Source organism: Hemiscyllium ocellatum, chromosome 2 (genome assembly GCF_020745735.1).
Source record: "Hemiscyllium ocellatum isolate sHemOce1 chromosome 2, sHemOce1.pat.X.cur, whole genome shotgun sequence".
Lineage (NCBI taxonomy): Eukaryota > Metazoa > Chordata > Chondrichthyes > Orectolobiformes > Hemiscylliidae > Hemiscyllium > Hemiscyllium ocellatum.
The window spans coordinates 67394239-67410621 of record NC_083402.1 but is presented as its reverse complement, the minus strand read 5'-3'; the positions used below and the strand labels follow the sequence as shown (position 1 = coordinate 67410621).

At 39.2% G+C, this 16383-nt stretch overlaps 1 protein-coding gene across 3 annotated transcripts in view; it reads right to left on the bottom strand.

The window, feature by feature from the left end:
* Positions 1 to 16383, bottom strand: part of ythdc2 (YTH domain containing 2) — a 164989-nt gene that overhangs the window by 59744 nt on the left and 88862 nt on the right. For all 3 annotated transcript variants that reach the window (XM_060837491.1, XM_060837499.1, XM_060837505.1), the window contains exons 15-21: positions 13149 to 13245; positions 7555 to 7642; positions 7393 to 7473; positions 7223 to 7305; positions 4546 to 4651; positions 4085 to 4204; positions 3721 to 3993 (exon numbers count right to left, since the gene is read on the bottom strand). In XM_060837491.1, the coding sequence (XP_060693474.1) occupies positions 3721 to 3993; positions 4085 to 4204; positions 4546 to 4651; positions 7223 to 7305; positions 7393 to 7473; positions 7555 to 7642; positions 13149 to 13245 (848 nt within the window). The remainder of the gene's footprint in view (positions 1 to 3720; positions 3994 to 4084; positions 4205 to 4545; positions 4652 to 7222; positions 7306 to 7392; positions 7474 to 7554; positions 7643 to 13148; positions 13246 to 16383) is intronic.

The following is a 16383-nucleotide window of genomic DNA, read 5'->3' as shown; positions in this document are numbered from 1 at the left end:
ATAGGGAAACCGGGTTAGCATGGATGGACATTTTAGTTGGCATGGAGCAGTTTGGGCCGAAGGGCCTGTCTCCATACTATCGAGAGTAACAGAGTATGGAAGGAGAGAGGGGAACTCTCACAAGCAGCACTATAGTGCAAAAATGCCCTCAGTATACATCACTTTCCCACCTCTGATGAAATTGATGATTCATTTGAAAACTTCAGCCACAGAGAAGTCCATGACACCATGGCTAGTACAACTATACAAATAAAGCAAGGTGGAAGAGCAATAGCAACAAGATATTTGATAATTATGGGAACAGATAGGGCTTCTGCAGTCACTCAGTAACTACACTGATTCCCCCTGGAACCAGAGAGGCATATGTCATCCTGCATTTGTGTCAGTGGCTGCTGAACACCCTGAAAGGGATGGATGAATTGTCAACAATTGCAGTTCACATTGGTACCAACAACATAGGCTAAGAGGGATGATGTGGTCCTCAATCAAAACTTAAGTTAGGTAGCAACTTCACAAGCAAGACCTCAAAACTAGTTCTCTCCATATTACTCCTAGTACTACATACAAGTGAATATAGAATTGGGTGTTAGAACTGACACTTAGAGGGTATATCCTTTCATTATCTAGTCCCACTCCTCCACTAGTCATAACAAACTTTAAATTAAAGCTATTTAAAGGTTCTAAAGGAGGAGAGTCATACAAGACTAGAAATATCAATTCTATTTCTTTCCTCACAGAATGGACAAACTTTAGGTTCTTTTGTTTTTATTTCAAATTTAAATTTAGCCACATGGGTGATATGGCCAATTGTAAGTCTCAGACTGCATCAGGTTAAGCAATGAGAACAAGTCAATAACCAAAAAAGAAATTGCTCAAAAGATGAAAACATTAACAGTTGTATCATGCACATGTAAAAATTAACACACAATTCTCAGGAATAGCAAAAAATGAAAATGACACGGTATGTTAGTGTTAAAGACTTTGGCAAAGTAATAGCTAAATGCAAAAAAAAGGATAAATCGCAGATTGTGCCAAAATGGTGTTCTGATTCTGAAGTTATTCTGTTAACACACATCTGCTGGCACTGTGGTGTTTTCCTGGACAGCTGCATTTTGCTTAATTCTCTTTGCTTAATGTTGTGGAGAAGATTCCAAGAAAGTAGTAAAACTGACATTTATTGGGTTTTCAGCTCATACTTTTGTTGACAAGAGTTCCAAAGAAAGAGGGAGACAGCAATGGGCTGCTGTGTCTGAAGCTGGTCAAATTCTCTCTCAGAGTTCAAAAATGTAGATTGTCTTATCCCACTCTCAAACCAAACCAAGTGACTTATCTCTGCAGGTTCTCTAGACTGTAAGATTCTATTCAAGCTCTCTGCTCCCTGTGGATGCAATGTTGTCATTGTAACCAATATTTTTCTTAGCAAAGTTATCTTTACAGAGTGCACATAATCATCAAAAACAATATTTGAATCACATCTTTTTCCAGAAGAGGATAATTTGAGTTTGTGATTGGAAGTCACACCAGAGTCAACATCCCAACGAACATCTTGAAATGAATGCTAACATTGCATTTGTCTTCCTAGCTGCCAAATAAACCTGTATGTTAAACTTTAGAGAATCCTGGACTAGCACTCCCTGTGCTTCAGATTTCCACAGCCTCATTTAGAAAATAATCTACACCTCTACTCTTCCCACTAAAACACATAACCTCACACTTTGCCACATTCTGTTCCATCTGTGATTTCTTTGCTCACTTTCCTGGGCTGTTCAATCCTTTTGCAGCTTCCCCATTTCATCACTACCTGTCCCTCCAGCCATCTTTGTATCTTCTGCAAACTTAGCAACATCCATTAATATATAACATGAATAGGTGCGATTCCCAACACTGACACTTGCAGAACTCCACCAGTCACCTGAAAAAGATCCTTAATCTCCAATCTCTGCCTTTTGTCAATTAGTCAATTCTTTATCCTGGTCAGTTCCTTACTCCTAACACTCCTAACGTCTTATTTAGCAGCCTCCAGTACAACACCTTCTCAAAGGCCTACTGGAAATCCAAATAGATCACATCTATTGGTTGATCTTTGTCTAACTTGCTCACTACCTCCTCAAAGAATTCTTACAGATTTGTAAGGCATGTTCTCCCATTGACAAAGCTGTGCTGACTCAGCCCTATCTTGCCCTGCATTTCCATGTAGGAGAAAGTGAGGATTGCATATGCTGGAGACCAGAGTTGAAAAATGTGGTGCTGGAAAAACACAGCAGGCCAGGAAGCTTCTGCACTTCCATGTACTCCACTATCTCATCCTTAATAATACTCTAAAATCATACCAACGACTGTGGTCAGGCTAACCAGCCTATAATTTCTTGTCATCTGCCTCCCTCCCTTCTTAAACAGTGGAGTTATATTAGCCATTTTCCAATTCACTCGGACACATCCCAATAGCAGTGATTCATAAAAGATCACCATCAATGCCTCCACAATCTCGTCAGCTATCCCCTTCAAAATTCTGGGGTGTACTCCACCTGGAGACCTTTTAGCTTCCCCAGCACCTTCTCATTGGTGACAGCATCTGACATGCCAACTTCAAGTTACACCTCCGAGATGAGCAAGTGATAGAAAGCAAGAGGGTGAAAAAAAAAGACAAATCAAAAAGACGAAAAGGAAAAAGAGAGAGAGAAAAAGAGGTTTTCAAGCAGTCAAAGCCAGAGGAAAAGCCCCAAGATGCATAGACATTAGCAGGAGATGTCCAGATGCATAAATTAGATTATCCTACAGTATGGAAACAGGCCCTTCGGCCCAACTAGTCCACAATGACCCTCCGAAGAGAACCCATTCCCCTTCCCTATATTTACTGCTGACTAATGCACCTAACACCATGGGCAGTTTAGCATGGCCAATTCACCTGACCTACACATCTTTGGAAAGTGGGAGGAAACCGAAGCACCCGGAGGAAACACATGCAGACACGGGGAGAATGTGCAACCTCCACACAGACAGACGGGAATTGAACCCGGGTCCCTGGCGCTACTAGGCAGCAGTGCTAACCACCAAGCCACCATGCTGCCCTTTTTAAAAACCCGAGGAAGTATAAAGCTGGCAAAGTATCAAAGATGGCGATATCTTATAAGGTTACTGCATCAAAGTGTTTAGGGAACCTATGTTAAGTAACAGGTGAGTGGAATGCACAGTTTGTTTGGGTCACGGGGAGAGCTGTTAACTAATAGCATCAAGCAAATGCATATAAATTTGCCAAAAGTTAACTCTGCGGCAACTGGAAAGAAGCTTGAGCATGGATACTGTGCATCTCTTCACTGAGGTTTAAGCATCTGATAGGTTACTGCTGGAGTAATTGGGTTGAATATTTCTTTGATATTTGTAATGGGATCATTCAAATCTTCTATAACATAAACAAAACAAACCATTTTAAGATTTGTCAAGGCAGATTTCACTCTGAGATATGACTAATCCTGAATTACCATGAGTTGGGAGCATAATGGCATATAGCAATTTCAGCTAGAGACAGAATACAATTCATAATAAGCATAAGTAGTTCACTTTATACCCGTTAGGTGTTCATTTCCTCAAAACTGCAAGGCAATAATATCAGATGGAAGTGATGTAAATAAATATTAATTCAATATTTAACAAAAATAATATAAGCATCACAATAGGGTTCCGAATTTCTAATCATGAATTCTAAAAATTCTAAAAACTCACCTGGAAAGCTCTTAAAAGAGCCATGTGATCACTAAATGTCCCTGCAGCAAAGCGTTTTCTGCACAACATTGAAGCACGCTTTTGCGAAGGTTGTACTGGTAGAACAAATGGATCTCGATAGGCCAGAGTGCAGGCAATAGTGAGAATAGGATCAAGGCACTTTAAAACTACAGCACAAAGAACCATCTTTCCCAGATGAGGCTCCACAGGAAGATCCGCTAAGTGATAACCAAGTTCTGTTAGATCTTCCCAACTATCCATGGCATCTATAGTCTAGAAACAAAATTAGTATGATACATTTGCTTTAGATAATCTGTATTTTAAAATATATTCCTTATTTATAAAGATAAAAAGTATCTTGCACCTTGAGCATCTGAACTGCATTTCTAACAATAAGTGAAGGTGGAGGTTCTGGTGCTTTTGCAAGGAAGTCTGCAATTGGACAATTGATTGGAGCCAGCAGTTTGGTATGTAGGCAAAGTTCCTATGGATACAAATATGCAAATTAATCAATAGCATTATAAAATTGACCATTCCAAACCTTGATTACATCTTTTTACAAATAGTTGATTCAAATCCAGAATGATGCCTGAACGTTTGCACAGACTCAGCCAATATAACACAATAAAACACATAAGGTGCAAGAAAAAGCAATTTTAAAAGACTATTTTTTCCCTCAATGCACAATTCTGCCAAAAACAATTCTAAGTATCAGTGGTGAATTAATTCAAAAACACTTCTCCATTTAATCCTTTGTTAGAGGAATAAAATTACATGCTTACAATTATTCATATGAAAAATATAAATAATGAAACAAACATGCACCTGCAATGGCATCCGCAGCAATTCTGGTGTCTGAAACTCTAACAGGTTTTGGAATCGTAATCTGCTAAATAGGTGAAAACAAATTCCTGGTCGGCAGCGCCCTGCCCTATTCAAACAGACAGAAATGAATTAATCACGCAAGAGTCAATCTAGCATTGTCTTCATTTGTAACAATTTAATATTCCACAAAATCTCAGTTCACAAAAGACAAAAGCTGTTAATACTTTGGAAATATCAAATTGGTAAATACCTTGCTGATCATGATCAGCAATGATCATGATATTCTCAGAGCAGTGTTATAGGTTTTGTCTTGATTTGATATTCTCTTAGTGCTAATCACTCCCTGAAGCATTGTGCATTGAGGGGCGTGGCAGTACTGCCCCATATTCGACTAAACTAATAAAACGACTTTCAATGTAACAGCAGTCCTTTCAAGGTTAAACCTGATATTCATCTCATCCATGCATCTCATTGCCAGATGAAAATGAAAACTAATAAAATGTTTAAAACCTGGAACACAGAAAATGCTGGAAACACTCAGCATACAAAGCAACATCTCTAGTAATAAAAAAAACTGTTGGAAACACCCAGCACATCTGGAAGCATCTTGGAGAGAAAAGCATAATTAAGGTTTTAGGTAATAACCTTTTATCAGAGCACATCTATCGCATCATCTGTGGCTCTGTTTTGTAGAATCGTAGAATCCTTACAGTGTGGAAACATGCTCTTCTGCCCAGCAAGTCTACACTGACCCTCCAAAGGCTATCGCACCCAAACCCATTCCCCATTACTCTACATTTCCCCTGACTAATGCACTTAACCTTCACATCCCTGAACACTATGGGCAATTTAACAAGGCCAATTCACCTAACCAGCACATCTTTGGACTATGCGAGGAAACTGGAGCACCTGGAGGAAATCCACGCAGACATGGGGAGAATGAACAAACTCCACAGTCAGAGGCTGAAATCGAACCCTGGTCGCTAGCGCTGAGGGCTTTCTACACAAATGTAACTCAACCTGAAAATTATTTGTTTCAAATTCATTATTGCAGGAGTTCTGATTAGATGTGGCTACTTCAGAAATACAAATAAATAGTTCTGATCCTAAATTTTGAGGGTAAAGACATTAACAAAAGAGCTAAAAACTGTGGACCTGAAAACTGTATCAAATAAATAACTGTACTGATGACAGGCCACTCCAGACCATAAGACATAGGAGCAACCAATAGTTGCTCTCTTGGTTTAGTCGAAAATTTGGCCCATCGCCTCTGCTCTGCCTTTCAATATGATCACGGCTGATTTGATAACAATGAATTTCACTTCTCTGTCTGTTTCCCCATTACCCTTGATTTCCTTACCTGATTAGCAATCTGTCTCAGTCTTGCATCTACTTAGCAATCCACCCTTGACAGCCCTCTGCAGTAGAGAAACCACAGATTCACCTTCTTCAGAGAAGAAATTTTTCCTCATCTCCATGTTAAGAAAATGCCTCCTTACTCTGAGATTATGCCCTCTGGTCCCAGACTCTCCCAATGAAGAAACAACCTCTCAGCATCTCCCCTCCCTTATAAATCTTACATGTTTTCACAAGATTATTTTGCTCTTCTAAACTCCAGTAAATACAAACCAAACACTCATAAGAAAATGCCACACAGGCAGTCACCAGAGGCTGGAACTGAACTTGGGTCCCTGACACTGTAAAGCAGCATTGGTAAGCCCTGTGCCATCCTATGGTCTATCCTACATCCTGAGACTGTGTCCCCAGTTCTAGACTCCCCAGACAAGAAAAACATCCTCCCTGCAATGAGCTGTCCAACCCTGTTAGGTATTTCTAAATGCTAGTACATCCTTTATAATAGACTCCACCATTTTCCCAATGATAGATGCTAAACCAACTTGCTTATAATTAATTGCATTTGTCGCCTTTCCTTTTTTGAAAAAGTGTGTTACATTGAGTTTTCCGATCCTCTGGCACTTTTCCAGAATTTAAGAATTCTTGCAAAATTACTCCTAATACATCCACTTCCTCTGCAGGCAGCTACAAGCTAGTTTTCTGTTTGACACCTACAAACTTCAATTTTGCTAGAGCTCCTCTGTTCTATTGATTCCAATGTTGTCCTGAAGTCAGGGTCAACCACTCTCACCTTCTGTTCGCTATTCAACTCTCACATCCACATATAATAGCATCTGGAGGGGAGAGTTACATGCAAAATCAAAGTTGAGAATCAATAAAACGAGTATGCACAAACAGGTTCTGTTTAATGTCAGAGGAGAAAGTGAGGACTGCAGATGCTGGAGATCAGAGCTGAAAATACGCAGCAGGTCAGGCAGCATCCAAAGAGCAGGAGAATCGACGTTTCGGGCATGAGCCCTTCTTCAGGTTTCCTGAATGTCGATTCTCCTGCTCTTTGGATGCTGCCTGACCTGCTGTGCTTTTCCAGCAACAAATTTCAGCTCTGCTTAATGTCACTCATTCCATAACTTTATGATGATTTAAAAATGTTTACAGGGTAGTATTTGACTGATTTACATTTATAGTATTCTTTGAGGCCACACATAATACTCAAGCAAGCTTCTAGAATGTCAAATACATGTCCATGTCATGGATGAAAAGCTTGGTTGAGGTAATTAAATATTTTCTTATGAACATTATGAAAATCACAAAATCATAATACCTGCCCTTCCTCTGAACAGCACTCGCTTTAGAGATCCATACCATTTTTAACATTGTGACAGAGTTCAGTGCATCAAATGATTTCTGAAACAAAAAAACATAATTAAAGCAATTAAAAGTTCCCAAATTCAGAGTACTGTACACATATTGATGCACATTAAGTACAAGTACCTCTTTCACTTTCCCAGAATCAATGACAAATACCACATCATTGACAGTAATACTCGTCTCTGCAATATTTGTGGAAAGAATCTGAAATAAGACAGAAAAATCAATTGTGGTTTAAATGAAAGAAAGAATAAAGCTTAAATCTAGAGTTCTTTTTCAACTCACAATCTTACGAATTCCATTAGGTAGACTTTTTAACACTTTCTTTTGATCAGATGTCTGCATGTTTGAATGAAGCATAAAAACCTGCAACCTAAAACAAAGTATAACACTGTTTAGATACTAATTTGCATTAAATCAAATAAATTTTTTTACGATACATATAGGAGCAGTGTTACAGAATACCTTCATTTGCCTGGATTGGTACAGCTCCAGCAACACTCAAGCAGCTTAATTGCATCTAGAACAAAGCAACCTATCATTCTGTTTATCACAGACACAGTGATAACAGTGTGTACTATCTAGAAGATGCATTGCAGTAACTCACCAATATTTCTTTGGTAATACCTTCCAAATCCACAATCTCTACCACCTAGGAGAACAAGAAAGGCAGGTGCAAAAGAATACCATACCCTGCAAGTTCTACTCATCACACACCATCCTAACTTGGAACCATATCAGCATTCAGTTATTGTCACGGAGTCAAAATCCTGGAACACCCTTCCAAACAGCACTGTGGATGGTCCTGCACCATAAGGACTGTAGCGATTCAAGGTGGTCTCTCACCAAACTCCCTCTCCAGAATAATTGGAGATGAACAAGAAATAATGACTGAGCCAGTGATGCCAACTCAAAACAAATAAAAACAGGGTGGAATCTTGTCTCTTTGGCTAAGTGTTACTTGCATCAAATTTGTTTTAAGAGGACTTTTTGCAACCAGGCTTGTACGTTTTCTTGCCATACCTTACCAAACTCACCTCAATAACTACTTTTCCCCCTCCCATGAAATCCCTATCATGAGTTTAGCACTATTTTAATATGATTTATTCCCAGAACAACTAGTCACTGCCAGTATACCCCAGAATTTACCAGGATTCTTTGCACCAGAGTCATCTTTAAAAGGCCACCCAGACAAGCAAGAAGAGTCTGGAGCTTCCCTACACCATTCCCAACATTTACTCCAGACATGGAAGAGGGAAGTGGAGGTCTTGCTGGACAGGGTGGTGCACAAGTGGAATGCCCTCTTTCTTCAGGCCGGCAGAGGTGACTAAGACATCAGACAGTGCCAGCCTGAGGTGGTCACCTGGCTCACTGCAGTCTCGGTCATCTGGAGGAGTGCAATCTGCTAGCGTAAGTGCCATCAACCTCCTTCTATATACCTTGCATTCACTCTCTCTGCTACTGTACCCCATCTCCCATCAATACAAGTATTCCACTCTCACTGGTGGCTACAGTACTCACTCTCAGTCACTCACCCCAACTTCAACCCCTAACAGCACTAACTCTGCATGGCCTTGGAACTGCATAAACACTCTGGATCTCCACCAAACATAACAACTGTGTCACCCACTTCTATCTTGCTTAACACATGCCTCTCTCTTTTTCAGGAAGAAACCAGCCAACAACAGGGAAAGCAATAAGAGTCAAGACCAAGATGCCCAAGGTGGGCTGCCTAACATTTGGCTTCTCAAACCTTTTGTGAAGAGCATCCTGACTCTGATTGCCCCAAATGTTCGACAGTCAATGGCCAAATATCTGGACTGGTATTGGAGGCTGTCCTTGGATTTCAGTCCTGGGACAACCTTTAAGCAAGGTTGTCTCCCTTGACTTGACCGAAGACTGCTGATAAACATGACAAGCCTCCTGGCTTTGTGTCTATGCTAAGCAGCAAGGCAACAGAGTTTTCTCTATTATGTGCTCTCTCTGGTTGAGGGGGCAAAGCACAAAGTAGAAAGGCAATTCAAGGCAGGTGTGCTTTGAACATCCAGGTAGGCGCAAAGTGTGACAGCATTATGTCAGCAAACAAATTAGTTTGGAGATGCAACCTGGCACAATCCATCAGGCATGCATGTTCTTAAGCATAAAGTCCTTGCAGCAGAGTTGCAATAATAATTGCCAGTACAGCCCAAGGTGCAACTTTGAAATGCAGAACCATACTCAAACTGGATCAGAGATGTGCCAAAACTGAATGTCCATGGAAGTATGATATGTGGGCTGGAGCCTCTGGAGTGTGCCCACTGTCCAACTCTCAGTTTCATGTTGAGAATTCTTGATGACTAGGAGAAAGTGAGGACTGTAGACTGGAGACCAGAGTTGAAAAATGTGGTGCTGGAAAATCACAGCAGGCCAGGCAACATCCGAGGAGCAGGAGAATCGATGTTTCGGGCAGAAGCCTGAAGAAGGGCTTTTGCCCGAAATGTCGATTCTCCTGCTCCTCGAATGCTGCCTGGCCTGCTGTGTTTTTCCAGCACCACATTTTTCAATTCCTGATGACTGGCTTGTTGAGTACGTTTGGCAAGATAGGAAGGTGAATTTTTTTAAAAACATCTTTCATAGGGATGAGGCTGTCACCAGCTGGGCAAGCATTTGTTCCTGAATCATAATTGCCCAGAGGGCAGATAAATGCAGCCACTATGGTTCTAAATACACATAGGCCAGACCAGGTAAGGATGGCAGTTTCCTTCCCTAAAGGGCATTAATGAACCAAACAGATTTTTCTGACAATCGACAAAAGGATTCATGGTCACTACTGAACTCAAATTCATCATCTGCCATAATGGGATATTAATGAGAATTGTGGCATGAATAATGCATTTAACAGGCTACAATTCCCTTTAAGTGGCAACTTGCCACACTGCTCAGAAGGTGCATAATGGATAGAAGTTGCTCCCATGCACATGCCATTCCAACTCAAAATTCTGCCCGCAGCAAAGGTGCTCAGTGATGATGATTTAGGAGCCCAAATAGACCTGATATATCCTCAAAAATTTTTTTGTCAACAAGTCATCAATCCAATAAGGTTCAGGGTAAATCTATGTTTCCACACCAATGTCTATAGGGCTGGAAACAAGACTTTGGCTTACAAAGTCAATAAAACAGGGAGCAAGGTAAGTGCTCAGCAGTGAAGTGTGTAAGTAGCTAGGCAAGAGGGACCCAAATTCAAAGAATTCATGACAGCAAAGAGGTTTTTTGCAGTTGAAAATCAAAATAGAGATGGAGGAAAAAGGTCCCTTAGTAAAAGAATAACAGAGACAAAGCTAATAATTGTCATAATTATTGGGTAGAAAAACTGATCGATGAACCAGGGTTTTGGTTGATGGGTGTGGTAAATTCTCACACTAACACATGATTAATTATTGTGCTGATTCAGTAATAGCCTAAGAAACTTCTTACAAAAAGAGGATTATATCTTTACTTTGGATTTGCTAAAGTTTATTTTTCATAAATATATGGTTTGGTTTAAAAAAAAAACTTGGCAAACCAAAATCAAGGAAAACCTAAAAAAAAAATAAAAAGGGCAAGAGGAAAAGTAACAAAAAAGAGTAGAGGATAATAAAACCTGAAAAGGAGAGAAGCCTGTGGAGATGGAAAATTGGACTTACTTCTTAATGAATATTAGAGTGGGAAATATAGACATTTTAGTTAAGGAGGCATAAATTGATATAAAGATGGCAAGAAAATATTAAAGGCTTTCGCTTTTTTATATAGAGAAACCATCAAGATCAAGATAAAATTTTAAGCAGCAGCATGGGAGGATATAGCAGAAGTTCTGACGATCATTTTCCAATCTTCTGACTAAAGACATCGTGCTAGAGGATTGGAGAACTGCTAATGTCGTAGATATTTTCAATCAACCTATTCAGACAGGTTATGCCAGACAACAGGAATAAGTGGAACCTGAACCCAGCCTTCTGAACCAGAGTTAGGGATATGACTACTCTGTCACAAGAGCCCTTTGCTAACATTGTATGTTTATTTACAAAGGGAGAAATGGCACAACCAAATAACTACAGGCCAGTTCACATTCCCTCATCATCATTTGGAAAGGCATAGATTAATCACAAACTATCAGCATAGATTTGTGAAGGGAAGACTATATCAAATTAACTTGACTGTCCTTTTTAAAATAAAGCTTGAGGAGTGTAGCTCATTCTACATTTTTATCTCTGTTGCATGTGGCAGATTGGTTAGAAAAGTAAGCCTCTAGCAGCAAATGAATATGCCAAGTTAGATCCAAAACTGGCCAATGCAGGAAACAAATTACGGGTGTTTGTGACTAAAAAGCTATTTGTAGTGAAGTTAAAAATGATTTAATAATAGTTTGCTTGCTTTTCATGTATATATTGTCATGACCAGGGGTGGTTCAAATAGTGGTCAGTAAATTGTAAATTAATTTAGCTCATTTAGCCACCTTTTCAGATTTTTTGAGTTTGCAATTTTAGAAAAAAGTAACCAGCAGCAAAGCTTTACTCTGAACAAGATCAAAGGTTGATTTATCACGCAACTATTGCCAAATGTTTAGTAAAAACATGATAGTTATTCGATAAAATATAGATACAAAGATTTAAAGTAGACTCTAATAAAAGATGTTTATAAAAAATGAAAGTAAGTTTCATCTCTTACTGGACAATTACTTCTCTGCAGATTTCTCTTGCTGAAGCAAAAGGATCGAAAACTTAAAAGTGAGAATTCAGTTGCTGCAAGTTGATTAGCCAAACAGGTGTTTGCACAAATATACTCCAAAAAGTAAAACAGGTTGAGAAAGCAGTTTTTCTCACTAGTTCTTGTAGATTATGAATACATTAAGAACAAAAGGGTAACTAGTGAGAGAATAGGTCCCCACAAAAATCAGCAACGCAGCCTATGTGTGGAGTTGCAGGAGATGGGGGGGGGTACTAAATGAGTATTTTGCATCAGTGTTTACTGTGGAGAATAGTAGTCAGATACTAAGACATACAGAGGAATAGGGCACTGGAGTGCATGTCCATTAATTATTACAGATAACATGATAAAGTGTTTAAGTAGTAATATTCCTTGTCATGGAGTCATTGCCATTGGCATGGAAACCAATGGGTGGGAGACATAGATTTAAACTAATTGGAAGGAAGGCTTAGAGGAGATAAAAGGTTTTTCATCTAAAGTCTGAACTTCACTACATACAAATGTCAGAAAATGATCTGGCTGAAGGCAGGGTTTGAATTGTACAAACTATCCCTTTAAAAGCTGAAGGTGACTTATTTGCTTTAATGAGGTGCCTATTTTGGGAGAAAATTGGTAATATGCCAGAATCTTCCTAAAGGCCCTGAGGATGAAGCCCAGCTGCTAGCTCATGAAGATCTTCCAGCAAAAAGCCAGGAAATATCTGATACATTCTTTAATACTTCCTTATGGTGCCAAAGTTGTGGCTGTAGGCATATGATATTTCATCTCCACAATAATAATTTTGACACAGCTGCCAAATTTTTCCAACATTTTATTATTCTGCAGAACACCTCAAGGGTATTCTCCTACCAACATCAGCAACACCCATTCCCATGTTGGCTTTCTGGCAGACATCGCTCCACACTCTGAACTCACGTCCTTGTTTGTGACCAATGGCTGTGATCATAGGTAGTTTTTTTTAATTTGCCCTTTTTAGGAAATTCATGGTTAATATTCTATTGCAATCAATTTTGGGTATCTGACTGCTTACACAGAAGACATTTCTACAAATCTGTGCAAATAATTGAAATGCATAAAACAATTTTAATAAATGACAAAAATATGCACTTAACTACTTATTCCAGAAATTGTACATTGTACCTGTTTCAAAAACTTACTTGTGGGAATTATCAGCAAATCTTTTGTCATCATACAGTATGCGATCTCTGAGTCCTACAATTTCATCATATCCTGGTAAAAATATTAAAACTGCACCTGGAAATTTAACCATAAGGTATTTTTAAAAATTTTGAGAACAATATTTTAAAAGACAGAAGAATGCATTATCGTACTACTAAATCCTATTGAATATAAGAATGTTTTCCTGACTATAGTACTCGTTATATTATCTCCTAAATTGGCAAAATGTGGATTCAGTCTGTTGAGGATCAAATTATGATCAAATCTCATCTGTTTTCCTCTTTGATTCTGTCAGAAGTCTCTTATTAAGCTACATCACTATTTCTCCCATTCCTCACAATTACTGTCAACACAAAACATATCTCAGGCCTTAGAATCAATGTGGAGATCTAAGGTATATAGACAAGTGCTCAAAGAATGTACCAAAATATGTTGGATGCCTGGCCCAAGTGAGACTGACTGCAATCTCAAATCTACATTCCCACCTACACCTCAAACTTTCAACCACCTAGCTAGCTTACAAAGAATCTATTCATCCCATCTTAAAAATAGTCAAAGAAGTACTCCAGATTCTAAGACCCTACCTAAAAAGCTACAATCATGAGTTTACTCAGGTGATGAATGAAGTTTGGGCAAGTGATAATGTTCCAGGTGTTGGTCTTAGCTCATTGAAAACAGATTGTTCCATTGCTCTGACATCAAGTTAGTTGCATATTTAAATATAGTTTCAGAAGTCGGATTCAATATAAAACTCTTTTTTTGATGGGAATTATTTGTGTATCATTCTCTTATTTTAGAGGGATTCCAGAAGCGGAGATTTCTCATATGCAATCTTTGAATGTTGCTTGGCACTTAGCTGGTGTTGTTTTCCTAACAGCAGAGGAGACTGAGGGGGCCATTCTTGAAATGCAAAGGTGGGGGTGGAAAACAGGTGGTGGCCATTTACAAATGCCCAAATTGCAAACTCAATCCCATATAATGGTTGCAATTTTAAATATTCAACATGTGAACAATTCTTGTACTTCGAAACAACTGTTTTATTATCTTGTATTGTGTTCCAACTTGAGGACAAATGTACAAACAGACCCATTCAAAACCCAGGACTCCCTGTATGAAATTATGAAGGACAAAGATAGGTTGGGCAGGAAAAACAAACATTTCCTTGGTGGAAGGATCAATTACCAGGAGCATATACTTTTTTTTTTGTAGATATTTTTATTGAAATTTAACATTTTTGCAAATTTACAAAAATAAACAAAACTCTCAGATACAAACATTGATGTACAATTAAATCATATATACAATAGTCATAATTTAACAAAGAAAAGAGAAAGAAAGAAAACAAAAAAAAGAAACGAAAAAAGAAAGAAAAAAGAAACTCAACTTTCTACTAATCTAACCTATAACTAACCAGAGTGTATACCTAAGTCTCTTACATGCTCGGAATGTATTAACATCAAATATAATAAAACCCGTATTCGTGCAGGATTCCTCTCCCAAGGGGCCCCGGAGCAGCCCGGTCTGAAATCTTCACTAAATAAAAGCCCTTGTTAGGAAAGCCGAAATATCTGCATTTATATAATTCAAAAAGGGCTGCCATATTTTATAAAATAATTCAGTTTTTCGGTGCACCATATTTGTGAGGAAGTCAAGGCGGATATATTCCATAATTAATCTGTGCCAATTTGAAAGTCCAGGGGGGCCCTCAGCCACCCAGTTCACCAAAATATTTTTCCTTGCACAGAAAGAGAGAATAGAAAATAGTCTCTTCCCATGCATACCCAGAGATGAGAGGTTCGAAAAGCCCAAAAGGAGAGATACAGGGTCCACCCTAATTTCCGTTCCTAAAATTTCTGTCAGGGTATTTGCCACTTTAGTCCAGTATCTGCGGATTTTCTGACAAGTCCACAGACAATGTACAAGAGTACCCACCTCTATTTTGCATTTAGGACACATTGGAGATGCTCCTGCCTTAAATTTTGCCAGTCGAGCCGGAGCTATATGGGCCCTATGAAGTATCTTTAGTTGGATAGCCTGAGTTCTGTTACAGATAGCAATTCTTCTAGCATTTTCCCAAATGTCATTCCACATATCCTCAGAGATTTCTAGCCCCAAGTCCTGCTCCCACGTTTTAAGCAGGTCATCCATGTCTCCTGAGACTCCATCATGTAGCAAATGGTATATAGTACTAACGGAGGATGCCCCCGCTGGTCGTAAGACATTACGTTCTCTGTCTGATTTATAAAGACTATCTATTAATGTAGTCTTCCTCTGTATATAATCTCGAACTTGGAAGTATCGAAAGAGATCCCCATTAGGTATTCCGAATTTCAGACGCAGCTGCTCAAAGGACATCAGGATCCCATCTTTAAATAGGTCCCCTAAGCATGAGATGCCCCTGGATCTCCAGAGTTTAAAGGTAGCATCTGTAATCCCCGGTTGGAATCCCCATGCGCCTACTATTGGTGCATGGGGGGGATGTTTTATGTGAGTTACCCTCATTTTGCCGCATTATATTCCAGGCCTTAATTGTGTTTAATATTATGGGATTTTTACAGTGGTCTGTAATGATTTTCCTCTTATCTGAAAATAAAAGGTTAATAAGTGGGTATTTTACTTGGGAGGCTTCGATATCCAGCCAAATTGATTGTGGATCAGATGAAACCCAATCAGCTATGTAACTTAGTAGGGAGCTTAACTGATATTTCCTAAAGTCTGGGAAGTCCAGTCCTCCCCTTGCCTGTGGAAGCTGTAGCTTCTTCAGCTTAATAAGGGGCCATCTATGGTTCCAAATAAAGGAGCCCAACCAGCCATATAATTTACGTAGGGCTAGCCTTGGCAGCATCAGCGGGAGCATTCTCATAGGATATAAGAGACGGGGCAGAACATTCATTTTAATTAATGCTATTCTCCCTAGCCAGGAAATCGGAAGGTCTCTCCATCGCTGGAGGTCCTGCCTTATCCTTTCCATTAATTGTACAAAATTAGCCCTATACAGCTGATCAAATACTGGCGTGATAAAAATACCTAAATATAAGAAGCCCTCCAGGGACCAACGGAAGGGAAAAGGGGATCCGTCCATTAAGTGGGGTATCATAGCCAGACCACCCATTGGCATGGCTTCCGATTTTGAAAAATTAATTTTATAGCCTGAGAATGCACTAAATGTATTAATAACTTGAATTAGACGAGGCACTGACATTAAAGGATTAC